The following is a 14,018-nucleotide window of genomic DNA, read 5'->3' as shown; positions in this document are numbered from 1 at the left end:
ACTGTAAGTGAAACATTTATTTTTTTTACATCTAGATACACATTGAACGACACTAAAGTTGGAGCAATTTATACCATCCAGCCAGGGCCTGGCACAAACCTAAGATATGAACACAACAACCTTGAGCCTTATTCAACACATAGCTATATCTTAACTGCATGTACCTCAGCAGGCTGTACTGACAGTGAGCAGGTAGGTGGAACAAAATGAAGTTTTGTATTAATGTTATGTGCGACCACGTTTTTTTCTTCCAATTAAATGTAAATGTTTTTAATCGTAAACGTGTTTTAACGACTGTCAGTTTGTTGCTATATCCTGACTTTTCGTTTAAAATATTTTTCAATCTCATTACTGTAATTTGAAGAAACAAAGTGATTAATATTATTAAGTATATTGGTTTCTAATGTCATTATCCAATGGTGTAAAACAAGGTATAATACTTTAGATTTAAATACCTGTAAGCTGTAACTCGTTAGCTGGCACAAGGAATATGAAACAGAACACCGGTGCCATTCGTCTAACATCGAAACAGTACTAAAAATATCTGAATTACAGGTTACAGTTACCACAAACCAAGCAAAACCTGAAGGTGTATGGATTCCTGCTACTTCACTTCCTCTTGATCTTGTTAATGTTGACTTGTACTGGACAGAACCACTCCAACCAAATGGGCCAATACAGGAGTACAGGTAAAACAGCTAGGGTGGTAGCATATCTCAAAATTATTACATTATACATTGTATCTTTTGAATAGGAAACCGACGATGCAATTTAGGCGAAATATATCTCTTATTCTAAAATTAGTTGGGCATGATTTTGTCAGTTGTGTTTTCATGGCCCCAGATCTTTACTGAGTTATACTTTGTTTTTAGACTTCTGCGTCGTTTTGTGACGGATTTTGGTGATGCTGATAATGTCAGAAGAGTAAGTACTTTATTAACTTAACTTATATATATTTGTGTTTTTAGTGTTTTCGCGTCAAAGAGGGCATTTTCGTATCTTAAGTTTAGTTTTTTTCACGTCTTAAATGTGTTTGTGTTTTAGGTGTTTTCAAGTCAAAACACTTACATTTTACCTAAATAACTTTAAAAAATAAAAATTAATTCATATTACAGTTTTAACAGAATCGGTTGTATGATAAATTTTATTTACCTTATTTTACAGAGTTCCTGGCAATTGATTTACGCTGGTAGACCAACCATATTCAGCTACACTGACGTCATAAGTTTCCCTGGTGCAAAGATACAGTACCAGCTTGGTGCAATGAATGAAGCTGGGTTTGGACTCAGTGAGATCCATGATGTTAGGATGCCAAGAGTTGTCCCACCACAACAACCAGTACTTGAAGCCACAGTCCTATCTCCAACAGTAATTAGAGCAGATTGGTCATTCCCAAGTTCAGTGCCTGAGTTTAATTACAGCGTTGTTGTGCAAAGGGCTGACGGGAAGCTGATTTCAAACGGTTTATCAGTCACCACCACTGTGCCAAACTTTAGCAGAAGAAGAAGGGAAATAAATGAAGGTAAGAGACAAAGTTGTGTTTAAATTAACAGTATTTTTATTCTGTTTCGGTAAAGTCCTAAGACCTGGGATTTAGGCCAGATTTAGCCCATTACCCCCACCCATTATACGTCCGAAAGTGACATGATAATGAAGTCCTTTATTCATGTTCCAACCAAGTCCCGATTCTGTCCTGGTTCTTGACCAGCATGACTCCATCTGAGGGCTATATCTGCGAACTCGTTCTCCGTTCCGACAGTCGCACTTTTAAATGACACTTTCATAACACTTTGGTTTTACTCGCAGCGTGTGTATACCTACCGTCTTGAGGTCCCTTTTCTTTGCTTTCTTTATTAACTTAAACTTTGTTACAACTTCTAAAAGATAAATAAAAATATGTTATATTATGATGTATTACTAGGAATATAACCATTAAAATAACTTGGTTTATCTCTTACAGATGAGAATGAAGGAAACAAAAATCTGATGCGAATTATTCCATCTGGAAATGAAATGAGCAAAGTGGTTGAAGGATTAACACCTCATACTTCTTACCATATTCGAGTGATGACATGTTTCCCCTACTCTGGGGATGATGATTCTGAAACTACCAACACCACAGATAATTGTAATGTCGGTCGTTCTGCTTTGACTCAGACTTCTGCTGCTCCACCAAGTGGTCAACAGATACCAACCTTAACAGCCACAGGGGGGCGGTCTGTAGAAATAGAATGGGAAGAGCCTCTGCACCCTAATGGCGTCATAACCTCATACCAAATCCATAGAAAACTTTCAAATCCTGACGATGGTTTAGTTCCGATAGAAAAAAGGATTTATACGGGTGAAGCTAATACCTTTACCTACACTGATACCGATGCAGAGTTAGTTCCATACACAGAGTACAAATATCGCATCACGTGTACAAGTGACCAAGGTGATGCTGAGAGTGATTGGGAATCAGTCACCACCAAGCAGGCTGTTCCAACTGGTATATCTGCCCCTATCTTACAGGCTGTGTCAGCGTTTGCCATCAATGCAACCTGGGAAGTTCCTTTTCATCCTAATGGTGTTATTACAAGTTACAGGTAATTAACAATTTTAGAAACAACACTGTATTTAACTTATAAAGATTGTTTGATAATTCACAATTTTGATCACTTAGTATGGTATGTAAAGCATTATCATACACAATGTGCTCTTAAGTTATTTTTCAAACCTGCTTGCTTTTAAATAACATGATCTTCCCTATAGGTTTTGAAAGATCAGAAACAAAAATTTATGTTTTATATTCTGTTATAGAATTGAACACCAAGAAGTTGGAGGGGACCCAACTATACAACGACCGATCCTCACAGCTCTCACTGTCCCATCTGCGCTCACTGCAGCTACCTTTAGCGGGCTACAACCCTTTACCATGTACCAGGTTCGGATTGTAGCTGTCAATCAAGCGGGGATGGTTGGAAGAGGGGATTGGAGAAGAGAGAAGACGAGTCCAGCTCCTCCAAGTGAGGTTGCGGAGCTCTCAGTGGAGAAGAGTGAAGATGGAAGATCTGTCAGTCTCACTTGGGATGAACCAGCTCTTCCTAATGGAGAGGTAAATATATAGACTGGTTTGAACATATAAGATGTATGCAACACATTCTGGGGCATGGGTATTAATAAGTTGAATGAATGTAAGTTATGTTTCAATTTGAAAATTACTTTGAAGTTTGTGTAGTAATGGATATGTTGTGTGTGTGGAACTTGGGTGTATAAGTTATGAGGGACTCTAATGGTTGCAATTTTTTATTTGGATTCAAATGTACAATATCACTGATTTTTTTTTTCGGTTTTAAATTTACCCAATTAATATTTTTTTATTCAGATTCAAATTTACAATGTCTATGAGCCAGAAGTGAGTGAAATACCTGTGTACAGTGGTCGGGCAAGGCAGTTTGATTTCCGCAGGCTGACTCCTTATACAAGATACACACTTGTGCTGGAGTCATGTACTGGCCCAGGCCTTTGCACCAGATCACCAACTACGACTTTCTGGACAGCCGAAACAATCCCAGAGTCCCAATCGCCCCCAATTGTTCAAGGAAGGACCTCAAACTCAGTGACTCTAACATGGAGAAAGCCAGCAAGACCAAATGGTCGTATTCGAAGCTACCAAATTTACCGAAGACAGGTAGCATACATATTCTATGCTTTCAAAGCTTAAAATAAGTTGCTTTTCAACGTTTTTTTATAACTTAAAAAAGTATATCTGTTATTTTGCTTCTAATTTCCATGTCTTTGGTATTTTAAATTAAAAGTTGTATAGTATCTAATTTAAAAAGGAAACTTTTTATTAAATATTAGTTTTTTCCTGATAAGATTCAATTTTTTAGGTTGCTTTTAAATATTACATACAAAATCAGAGATATGTTATGAAAGTACCAAGCATACACGCTAAACAACCACTTTTCAGGACATCTCTTTCATAATACCACGCGCAAAAAGATCAGTTTCAACCTCAGACCCTGAAGCTTTCTTCCAGTCTGCATCCATCACAAGATATGAAGTTCAGGCGCTCAGTGAGGATCTTTTCCAACCCATCAGTGTGCATCGGGTGCGTCGTCAGATAGAAGATCCAAATTCAGATGGAGAAGTTATTTTTGACGTGTTAGATCCAGTGCATGATGTTTACAACTATACTGATGCAGGACTGCGGCCCTATTCAAGGTTTCAGTACAAGATACGAACAAGTACTTCTATTGGGTAAGTATTTTAAAACTCTTTTACACAATTACTGAAAATTAAAATTCAAAAACATGCAAATTCTGTTACACCCAAATTTCCAGGCATGTTGACAGCAGTTGGGTTGCCGTGGAAACCCACCAAGCCCCACCGGAAGGAATTTCCCCTCCAGTTGTTGTTCCCCCAGCAGACAGAAGTCCAACAGCGCTTCAAGTCTCATGGAATCTACCAACTCAAGTCAATGGGGAGCTACAAACATTTAAAATGCAGCGAGGCAACAGCACGCCATTAAGTTTCCCACCAGATCAATTCCAGTACAAAGATATCAACCTCAGGGTAATACATGTTGATTAACCTGGCTAATGGATTGTCCAAATTGTCAGCCATACAGAAAAATAGACACAAACTAAGTTAAATATATTGGGAATTGTGAGCTGGCATGGGAAAATGTGTTCTATAAGGCTGGGTTAAGAGGATTTAAGGCCAGATTTTGCCCATTAACCCAATAGTTATTATAACCTGAAAATCGAACTCTAACATTTTACTCCTTGCAGCCATATACGATGTATGAATACACAATATCTGCGTGCACTGCTGGTGGTTGTTCAACCAGCGAAGTCACTCAGGCACGAACCTTTGAACAAGCACCCCATTATGTAGCGCCACCAAGTGCTGGTAAGTAATTTCATCCACAAATGCTATTAAACAGCTTTGATTACAATCCCAATAATAAGCAACAATTAGTCCTGATTTGTTTTTTAGTTTAGCTTGCGTTTTAGTAATATAGATGCAACAACACTTTCATATTATGTTTGTTCATTAAAAAATTTGTTTTTTTTTCATAATATATTACTTTTTTCAGTTGCATTTAATGCTACTTCTCTACAAACAACCTGGCAAAGTCCTGGCACAGAAAACGGGAAGATAGTTTCCTACACACTGTATGGGGACGACAATGAAGTTATGTATCAAGGCAATAAAACAGAAGCATTGATAACGGGATTACTGCCATTTAGGTGTGTGTGATTCCTAAATAAAATATTAAGTTGTATAACCAATTGATGACAATTTTTTTCTGGTTGCTATTTTAAAATAATAAATTTTATGATGAATTGGTGGAGAGTTTTATAAGAATAAAACTTTTAAGTAGAATAAAAATGCTTTAAAAACAACAAAATCTTAATTTTATGTATTATAAGATAATTGGCACTTTTTAATAATCATGTTGCTTAGATTCAATTCTCTTCATATTATCTCAGAGTTTATTCCATTGCACTTGAGGCTTGTACAAACAGTGGTTGCCGTAGAAGCATTACAACTCAAGTTCGTACTTTAGAAGCTGCTCCAATTGACATGGCACCACCAGACCTACATGTTACTGGCGCAAATTCAATTGAGGTTTATTTTAATTAAAGTTTTAACATTGTAATGTTTTTAGCACTTTGTTTAATTTTTTGACTTTTTGCTTAAGTTTGTAACATTTTTGCTTTAAATTTCTAACATTTTTGCCCAAACTTTTAACACTTTGGTTACATTTTTTACATTTTTGTTTTAATTTTTAGCACATTTAAAATAATCCTCAGGTAACATGGCAACCCCCTGTTGAACCCAATGGAAATATAATCAGATATGAAGTAAGAAGGAACGGGGATCTTGTGTCTATAAGTGATGGGAGGATAACACGGTATGTTTGTATGCTTGAATAAATAAATAAATATGATATGGTTGCTAGGGACTATAATATGGTTGCTAGGAACAAAATATGGTTGCTAGGGACAAAATATGGTTGCTAGGGACAAAATTTGGTTGCTAGGAACAAAATATGGTTGCTAGGGACAAAATACGGTTGCTAGGAACAAAATATGGTTGCTAGGGACAAAATACGGTTGCTAAGTTTGGTTGTTAGCTAAATATGGTTGGTAGGGACAAAGTATAGTTGCTAGAGATAAAATATGGTTGCTGGCAGTGGCACAGCCAGGGGTGGTTAGGGGATTGCAACCCCCTCCTTATAAACCCAAAAAAAATAATAAAATAAATAAATAAAAAAAAATTTTTTTTTTTTTGATTAAAACCCCCTCCCTTATTTTTTTCTGGCTGCGCCACTGCGTACAGATAAAAACATGTTTACATTTAATTGGAGGAAAATAGGCCTAGTCGCTTCTCCTATCAGACAAATGAGCCGTTTATGTTTAATTATTATGTTCCAGCTACCATGACTTTGAGCTTACCCCTGGCACTCAATACTCGTATGTGATCGTGGCTTATAACAGTCAAGGCAGCGTTAGTAGTGACCCACCGGTGTCCGAGACAACCCACCAATCAGCACCTGCAGGTTTGGCCCCGCCCACTTTGACAGCGACCTCTGGAAGATTCATGCGTGCTGATTGGTCAACCCCTGTCAATCCCAACGGAGTTATTTTAAATTACACTCTCTTCGTGCGTCATGTGACAAGGAGAACAGAAACGGTTGGTGACGATTTTATTTACTTTTTTTCAACAGTTTGTAGTTTATAAACATTTTCGAATTGCACTTGGATCCTGAAATGTTTTCTGTCATGTTTAATGATCAGGAAAACAGAAAGGGTGTGTGATGATTTGCTTTCCATATTTTAACAGTGTGTTGTGAAGTTCAAGGTTTTTACAATCTAAAGGAGTTTTATTAGCTATTTAACAAGAAGAACAGAAATGGTGGAAATGTTTTTTTGGGGAGGGCAACGGGTCATTCTTCACAAGACCTCACCCATATAGAATAGAAAAATGTATTTTGACTTTTTTGATTGGCGTGTTGTGTAGTTTAAGATTTTTAAGCAGGATGTTTATCAAAAAAGTTTTGTTGCGATTGAATGACAGATCTTTGTTTTTTTTTCCAACACAAAATAGTTTTACAATTTTGCACAGTCATAAAACTTTTTTTAATTACCGCTTAACGGTTAATTTTCAGATAAAGGTCTGCCACATTATATAAGAAATCCTGATCTAAATTATGAAAATGCTCATACTTTGATCCACAGGCCTACGAGTTCACAGCAAACACTTTCTCATTTGAACTGGGTGGATTGGAACCACACGAGGAGTATTTCTTCTGGCTTAAAACTTGCACACTACTTGGTTGCGTAATGAGTGAACGAGTGATGGAACGAACACTAGAAATTCCACCTGCCAATCAAAATCCACCATCTGTGGTTCTACCACATAGAGATCAGGTAGGTTAATTAATTAAACACACTTTGGTTCTAATTACATCTGAATTTGTTTTACTTAAACACAACTTAATAGGAAATAAGTTATACTGTATTGAAGGTTAAATTTTAAAACTGTACGGAATAAATATTTTACCCAAAAAATTATTTTGCTAAAATAATTGCAAAACATAGTTGAATCTCAAAATTGCCTATGGGGGATAAATTCTTATAGGTATTTTTCCCATTTTATCAGGTTCCCCTTGACATTAGTTGGTCCCCACCAGTAAACACAAACGGAGTTATAAGATTTTACAAACTTTACCGGCGACGACTACTTGACGATGAATCTGCCACAGAAATGTTGGAAAGAAGACTTGCAGCGAATGTGACGGGGACATCTTACACAGGTGGGTGAAATCAATGCCATACAGATGGACAGATTGTTATAATAAGTACCTCGGCCAGCGGCATGGCTTAGTGGTTTAGTCGCTTACATTGTAATCATAGGGTGCCCTTCGTCAATAAACAACTTACACCTTCTGGGTGTTGGGGTATTGGACAAATTTTGCCCAATATCCAGGTTATTGACAAAACCTCGCCCATATACAATAGAATTAAATGGAATATCACCCTTGCTTTACCTGAATGTTGTAAAACATCTACTACTCAAGTTGCTTTACCAAAACATGGTTTTTCTGGTACGATAACTTGGGTTTGATTTTTTTGCATGTTCATTTCGAAGTACTTGCTGCAATTCAATGAGTAAAAATTCCTAAAACTTTTTTTTTCAGACTCAGACTTGCTACCATACACACGCTACCGGTTCCAGGTGACTGCTTTAAATGGGGCTGGGGAAACCACCAGTTTGTGGTCTGCACCCATGCGCTCTGGGGAAGCCACACCTAGTGGGGTACCAGCCCCAACCTTCCAGGATGTGTCAGCTAGATCCATCCAGGTGGTGGCGCTAGACCCAGAGAGAAAGAATGGAATTATTAGGGGAGTTTCAATTTATATGAAACAAAATAATTCAGATGATGCAATGCAATTGGTAAGTCTTGAGGTTTACTTTAAGATATGTTGTGTATTATTCTATCCTTTCAATATTCGTCTTACTTCAATTGTTCATAATCCGCAAAACTGAAAAAAATGTGCAGGTTATAAGGTGCATGAAACAGAATACTTGGGTTATAACGACTGTCATTGCCCGACATTGCTAAAAGAATTAAGTTTGATTTATTCATCATTCCTCATATGTTGCCTGAACTGAAACAAAATTCTACAGGTTACAAGTGGAACAGGGCAACAGTTTTCTCTGGTCAGTCTTAATCCAGTAACCACATACCAGATTGCGATAGAAATGTGCACATTGGACACATTATGTGTTCGAGGTCCTTCAGCCTTTGTGACAACGCTCTCTGCTCCGCCAAGTGGCCAGTCAGTGCCAATTGTCGATGAAGTTACAACTTCCAACTTGAGCATTTCATGGACAGAACCTGCCCACTTGAATGGGGAAATAAGCAGGTAAACATGACACAGTTTATTAACATGTGAAATGCACTATAGTATTGACTGTCTAAAACTATCTGGCAACATTAGAACTATATTTATTTTATGAGATCTAGTTTTCAAGAATAGCAAATTTGCTGCAAAAACTTAAGTTTTTAACTGGTATAACAGGTTTTCTGAATCTGTCACAGTTATTTTTTGTTTATCTACTTATAATTATTTAACTTTTCATAAGATCTATAATTATCAAATATTATCAAGGTATGAGATTTTATATCGTCGGGGATGTCAGGTCACATTTCCCCCTGTAGAGTGCCATGTCTCTCCTACTGTTGTTGGGTATTCTGGCACGTCAACCCAAACAGTGTTGCGCAATCTTCATCCTTACACTCGTTATGACTTTAAAGTGAAATCTTTCAACGAATACGGCAGCACTGAGTCGTCATGGGAAACCGTGATCACAAGGAAGTCCGGTGAGGTTATTTTAAACTAACTAAAGTTTTTTAACATAATTATAAATATGTTGTGTGTTATTTTTTCTTTGCATATGTGTATAAATATGTTGTGTAGTTTTGTTTGTAAGGTTTTTTACCTTAATTTTAGTGTTTTATTTGCATTGTGTTTTTCTTTTCTGATTATCAATACCAATTAATTAGACATAGATTAATATTTGTGTATAAGAATTATTATTTTTGTAATATCATTAACAATTTTGGTCTACATTATGTTGTAGTGAAAAATGTCCAAAATTTTGTTTCTATATTAGCCCTAACACACCAAATGGTAATGCAAAAAAAAGGATTTTTAAAACTGTTCTTTTTTTTATTAAATTCTAATTTCTTTTAGCTCCGAAATACATCACCCACTTTATTGTGTCAAGCAACAGTAGTTATGTGAAAGTTGCTTGGCCTTCTACCTTCGATCTTAACAGCGTGCTCACTCGTTTCGAACTATCGGATAGAGGTCGTGTAATCTATGCTGGGTTAAACACGGTCTACCACTACAGACGTACTGGCCCTTCAGGTGAGTTAGTGTTTTAATTACAAAAAGTATCACAATTGACATGTATGAGTCATTGGGAAGCTACTTGGTATGTCCGTAAAAGCAAAATCTTACATTTTATATCTTATTATAAAACTTCTGTTCAATATTTTCGTCCTTTTAAAAATTATTTATTCTTTTTATGTCATCATATTTTACTACCAAGCTACATAATCGGAAACTTGGAAGTCGGCACGAAGTGTCTGAAATAAGACACATGTGTTTTATGACTTGTCAATCAATGGAGTATGACTAAGCTATATTCATCTATTCATATTTTTTCCATAGCAATTCTAAAAATTTTGATTTTTACGATTTGTGTTAGTCCTACTTCTGTGTTAAATTTAAAATGCTTTGATATTCATGTAATTAACAATGAAATTCATATTTTTCCAGTCCATAAGTTTCGCTTAACAGTATACACTGATACTGGGACAACCAGATCCCCTGTAATCATATACAACACCAGGAACAATCAACCCACTACACGTAAGTACATCGTTTGGATTGTGTAAAATATAATTGGATAAAAACTAAAATATAATTTGTTAAATATAATTAGATTTGTAAAATGTAATTGGTTGAAAAAACTTTCTGTGTATGAAATATATATTTTTTGTATATTTTTTTATTGTTTAAACCCAAATCTGTGTATAAAATATATAATAAAATATATATTTTCTGTATATCTGTATTATATATATTTTCTACTTAAATTCTGTTTTCCATTTTCTGTTAACAAACCCAAATATTACGTTTAGAAATCGTGGAGAATATTGGTGAAGACATGACTGAAATTGCCGCTGCCAGCGTTCCCTTCTTCCAGCGCACCTGGTTCATGGTTGTCATGGTGATAGTTGCCATGCTGGTGATGTCGGTCGTGATCGGCGTCGTGTTCCGTTGCATGTGGGGTCCGAGAAGCAGCCGCTCGAAAATCCCAAACCAGCGCGAGGATATTATGATGGATTTAAGCGCCGTGCCGCCATACAGGAGTGATGATCTTAGCATGCATAACTACAGTGTTCAGGTTAAAAAAAAAATAATTTAGTATTTTGACTTGACTCATTCAAATTTTTTTAAGACAGATAACACACTGTGTTCAATTTACTTTTAAAAATTATGTATATTTTTCCTGTGATAACTGCTTTATAACCAGTTTCATTGTGTTTAAAGATAGAGATACGCTGTAGTCAGTTTACTTTTTGTAAAAAATAAAAAAAAAATAAAAAAAGTTTGTTAATTTGTGACATTTTTTTTAATTTATATTTTTTTTCCAAGTGACTTATAACTTATTGCGTATTCAGGCGCCCTGAGCACACATGGGTTTTATTTTCGTATTTGAACTCTACCCACTGTATTTTATGTTTAATCTGTAGAATACGCTGTATTTAGGTTACTTTAAAAAACTATGCATAATTTTCTTTTATGTATATTTTCTTGCAATTACTTCTTTATAACTTACACTTAAAATTTAGAGTTGTCCTGTCAAGTCACCTGAACACCCGCATGGTCACATCAACAGATCATACTCCATGGACTCCTTACATCGCAGTACAAGCCACTTAATGGGACAAGACATCAGCTTTGATCATTCCATGTTCAATCCCAAGGACACAGTTGAATATGATGACAGATGGGAGCACGCGCTGCCCTATGATGACGATCTCGAATACGTGGTGAGGTCACATGACACAGATGAGCCAATGAACGGAAAGTCGGACAGCGGAATACATAACGTAAGTAAGCGCGTGGCGTTTGCGGTCGACGCACGCAGACACCGTAGTGGTGGGGAGGGTAATAAAGGTCATGGAAGAGCCTTCGACGACAATGACTCATTTCACGATGACACATCTGATGTGATATTGACAACACATATAGACAAGCAAACGGAGCTGCCAATATATTCTGAAGTATCCAAGCCTAAGGTTCATCAATACCATGGTGATGCAGCTGAAGACACTGCACATCCACCATCTCCAATCACATACTACCATGAAGAGGATGGCCCATATACATTGATATAAACTGACGTTATATGATGGATCTGTACTTTAAAAACATAGGGCACAAAAATTGTTCTACATTGGATGATTCTTGTGTAAAAAAATGCAGTAAGAAACTGGTGCTATGAAACATAACAGACAAAATCTATTCCAACCAATTGTACAATACAATTAAAAAGATTTTTTGCATATTTGGCATCATCAGTATCTTATTTAAATACAAACTATATAACTGCCGTTATTTATTAAAGTTTTTAGGAGACATAATTATTGATAAGCAGAGATATAACTGTTGGCGCATTTTAAAGTTCATACACCCTATGCTGTGAATCTTCAGATAGTAAAATACATTTGTGCAGTACATTAAATGTGTGTGCCATTTTATCCGAATGAAAACCCATATGAAAGTCTTTGAAATGAAAACAACGATTCTAAGTAAAGGAAATTGGTAATTTTAAATGTTGTACATCGAGAAATGGCCGTTTTATGTCCAGAAATTCTTTATTTAAAACCTTTTTTTCTTTTGGTATGTTTATTTAGAAGCATGAGTATAATGTTGTTGTATTGCAGTTTAGAGTAAAACTTTTTGTGCATCAATGTTACATTGTTGTTTGCATGTCATTTGGGAAGTGTTCCTTGTTATAATTGTTATCAACCCTGACCCAGTAGTTCTTAAATTGAAGTTGTATCTCTGTGCAGATTTTTAAAGTTGCCCTTATTCTTAAATTTGTTTACAATACACTGCCTATAAATTTTCAAAAACTATCTCCAATTTTTGTGGGGTAATAAAATAATTGTGGCCTGAATCTCACATCCCATGGTGTACCCTGCTGCAGGACCTCACCCACTTAAAATATAATTCCTAATTTGATATTGGTTTGCACAAAGATATATTTTAATTTAAAAATTGCTGGTTTAACTTCAATGTCTCTATCTTACTAAGTGTTGTTTGTTGTTGTTATTTAATTTAAAATTTTATTTGAAATTACTCTGACAAAAAATGTTAAATTTGTAAATAATTAAAAAAAAATATTTTATTTTTGGATTTTTTTTTTTGAAAATACTATGAATAGAAAACATTTAATTTGAAAATATTTAATTTGCAAATGCTTTAATTTTGAATAAATAACTTACATTATATTTCAGTATTGCGAGGATGAGGAAACTCCATACAAACCTAAGTTGGCGATGAAATTGAAAGACACACACTTATGACGTCACTATTCTTGAGAAGGATGCATAATTCCTAGGATTGTAACTTTTCCAGTCATAATATGGACTTATTGTTTAGTGTTGTAGTTTGCTAACCACACTCCAATGCTATTTGTGTTACCCATTGCCAGATTAGAACTGTCTTTGTTCTATTTTAAAATACTGTTTTTTTTCTGTTCTATTATTATATACAAACTGTTGTTACATTCCTTAGTTAAAAATCCTTTCTACTTTGCCATTTTTATAATGCCATGGTCTGTTTATAAGTGTTAACAACATTCTGCTATGAAGTTTAGGAACTTTCCGTTTAATAATTGTATATTTACACTTACGCACCATTTTCCGTGTGGCCTTGAAAAAATTTTGAAGCTGTAGCCTTACTGATTACAATTATGAATAAATAAATGAATGTAACTTATTTATCCTAGCATGGCCGGAAAACGACAGTCGTTATAACACGGGTGTTATGTTTCAAACACCTCGTGCCAGCTTACAAGTTACCAAATACGTTACTTTGTAGGTGATTATTTTTTTCGATTTTTTGTGTGTGACTGATAATTTGGACAACCAATTAGTGACCGCTGGGTTAGACCAATTGCCGTTAAGTGTCTTGCCCAAGGATACAATTATGTTGAACAAAACATTGTCATGGGTTATTTTAGCCCTAGCAACCGTATTTAAGAACAAAATATTTAGAGCCAAAATACGGTTGCTAAGGACAAAATATGGTTGCTAGGGACAAATATGGTTGCTAGGGACAAATATGGTTGTTTGGGCAGAAATATGGTTGCTAGGGACAAAAATATGGTTGTTTGGGCAAAAATATGGTTGCTAGGACAAATACGTGCCAGGC

The 14,018-nt window shown here is 35.6% G+C and overlaps 1 protein-coding gene across 2 annotated transcripts in view; it reads left to right on the top strand.

Annotated features, from left to right (window-relative positions):
- Window positions 1-13,583, top strand: part of LOC100176806 (usherin) — a 40,987-nt gene extending 27,404 nt beyond the window's left edge. For both annotated transcript variants that reach the window (XM_026838475.1, XM_018815593.2), the window contains 24 exons: window positions 36-192; window positions 556-689; window positions 873-924; window positions 1,165-1,522; window positions 1,961-2,585; window positions 2,800-3,094; window positions 3,365-3,670; window positions 3,953-4,242; window positions 4,326-4,557; window positions 4,776-4,896; window positions 5,084-5,237; window positions 5,481-5,619; window positions 5,805-5,905; window positions 6,429-6,687; window positions 7,233-7,424; window positions 7,657-7,810; window positions 8,195-8,451; window positions 8,686-8,924; window positions 9,171-9,382; window positions 9,756-9,932; window positions 10,347-10,439; window positions 10,712-10,977; window positions 11,426-11,686; window positions 13,100-13,583. In XM_026838475.1, the coding sequence (XP_026694276.1) occupies window positions 36-192; window positions 556-689; window positions 873-924; window positions 1,165-1,522; window positions 1,961-2,585; window positions 2,800-3,094; window positions 3,365-3,670; window positions 3,953-4,242; window positions 4,326-4,557; window positions 4,776-4,896; window positions 5,084-5,237; window positions 5,481-5,619; window positions 5,805-5,905; window positions 6,429-6,687; window positions 7,233-7,424; window positions 7,657-7,810; window positions 8,195-8,451; window positions 8,686-8,924; window positions 9,171-9,382; window positions 9,756-9,932; window positions 10,347-10,439; window positions 10,712-10,977; window positions 11,426-11,686; window positions 13,100-13,168 (5,143 nt within the window). In that variant the 3' untranslated portion in view covers window positions 13,169-13,583. The remainder of the gene's footprint in view (window positions 1-35; window positions 193-555; window positions 690-872; window positions 925-1,164; window positions 1,523-1,960; window positions 2,586-2,799; window positions 3,095-3,364; window positions 3,671-3,952; window positions 4,243-4,325; window positions 4,558-4,775; window positions 4,897-5,083; window positions 5,238-5,480; window positions 5,620-5,804; window positions 5,906-6,428; window positions 6,688-7,232; window positions 7,425-7,656; window positions 7,811-8,194; window positions 8,452-8,685; window positions 8,925-9,170; window positions 9,383-9,755; window positions 9,933-10,346; window positions 10,440-10,711; window positions 10,978-11,425; window positions 11,687-13,099) is intronic.
- The last annotated feature ends 435 nt before the right edge of the window (window positions 13,584-14,018 follow it).

Source organism: Ciona intestinalis, unplaced genomic scaffold (genome assembly GCF_000224145.3).
Source record: "Ciona intestinalis unplaced genomic scaffold, KH HT000094.2, whole genome shotgun sequence".
NCBI classification, from domain to species: domain Eukaryota; kingdom Metazoa; phylum Chordata; class Ascidiacea; order Phlebobranchia; family Cionidae; genus Ciona; species Ciona intestinalis.
Note: the sequence above shows the minus strand (reverse complement) of the source record. Positions and strands in the feature narration are given on the sequence as shown.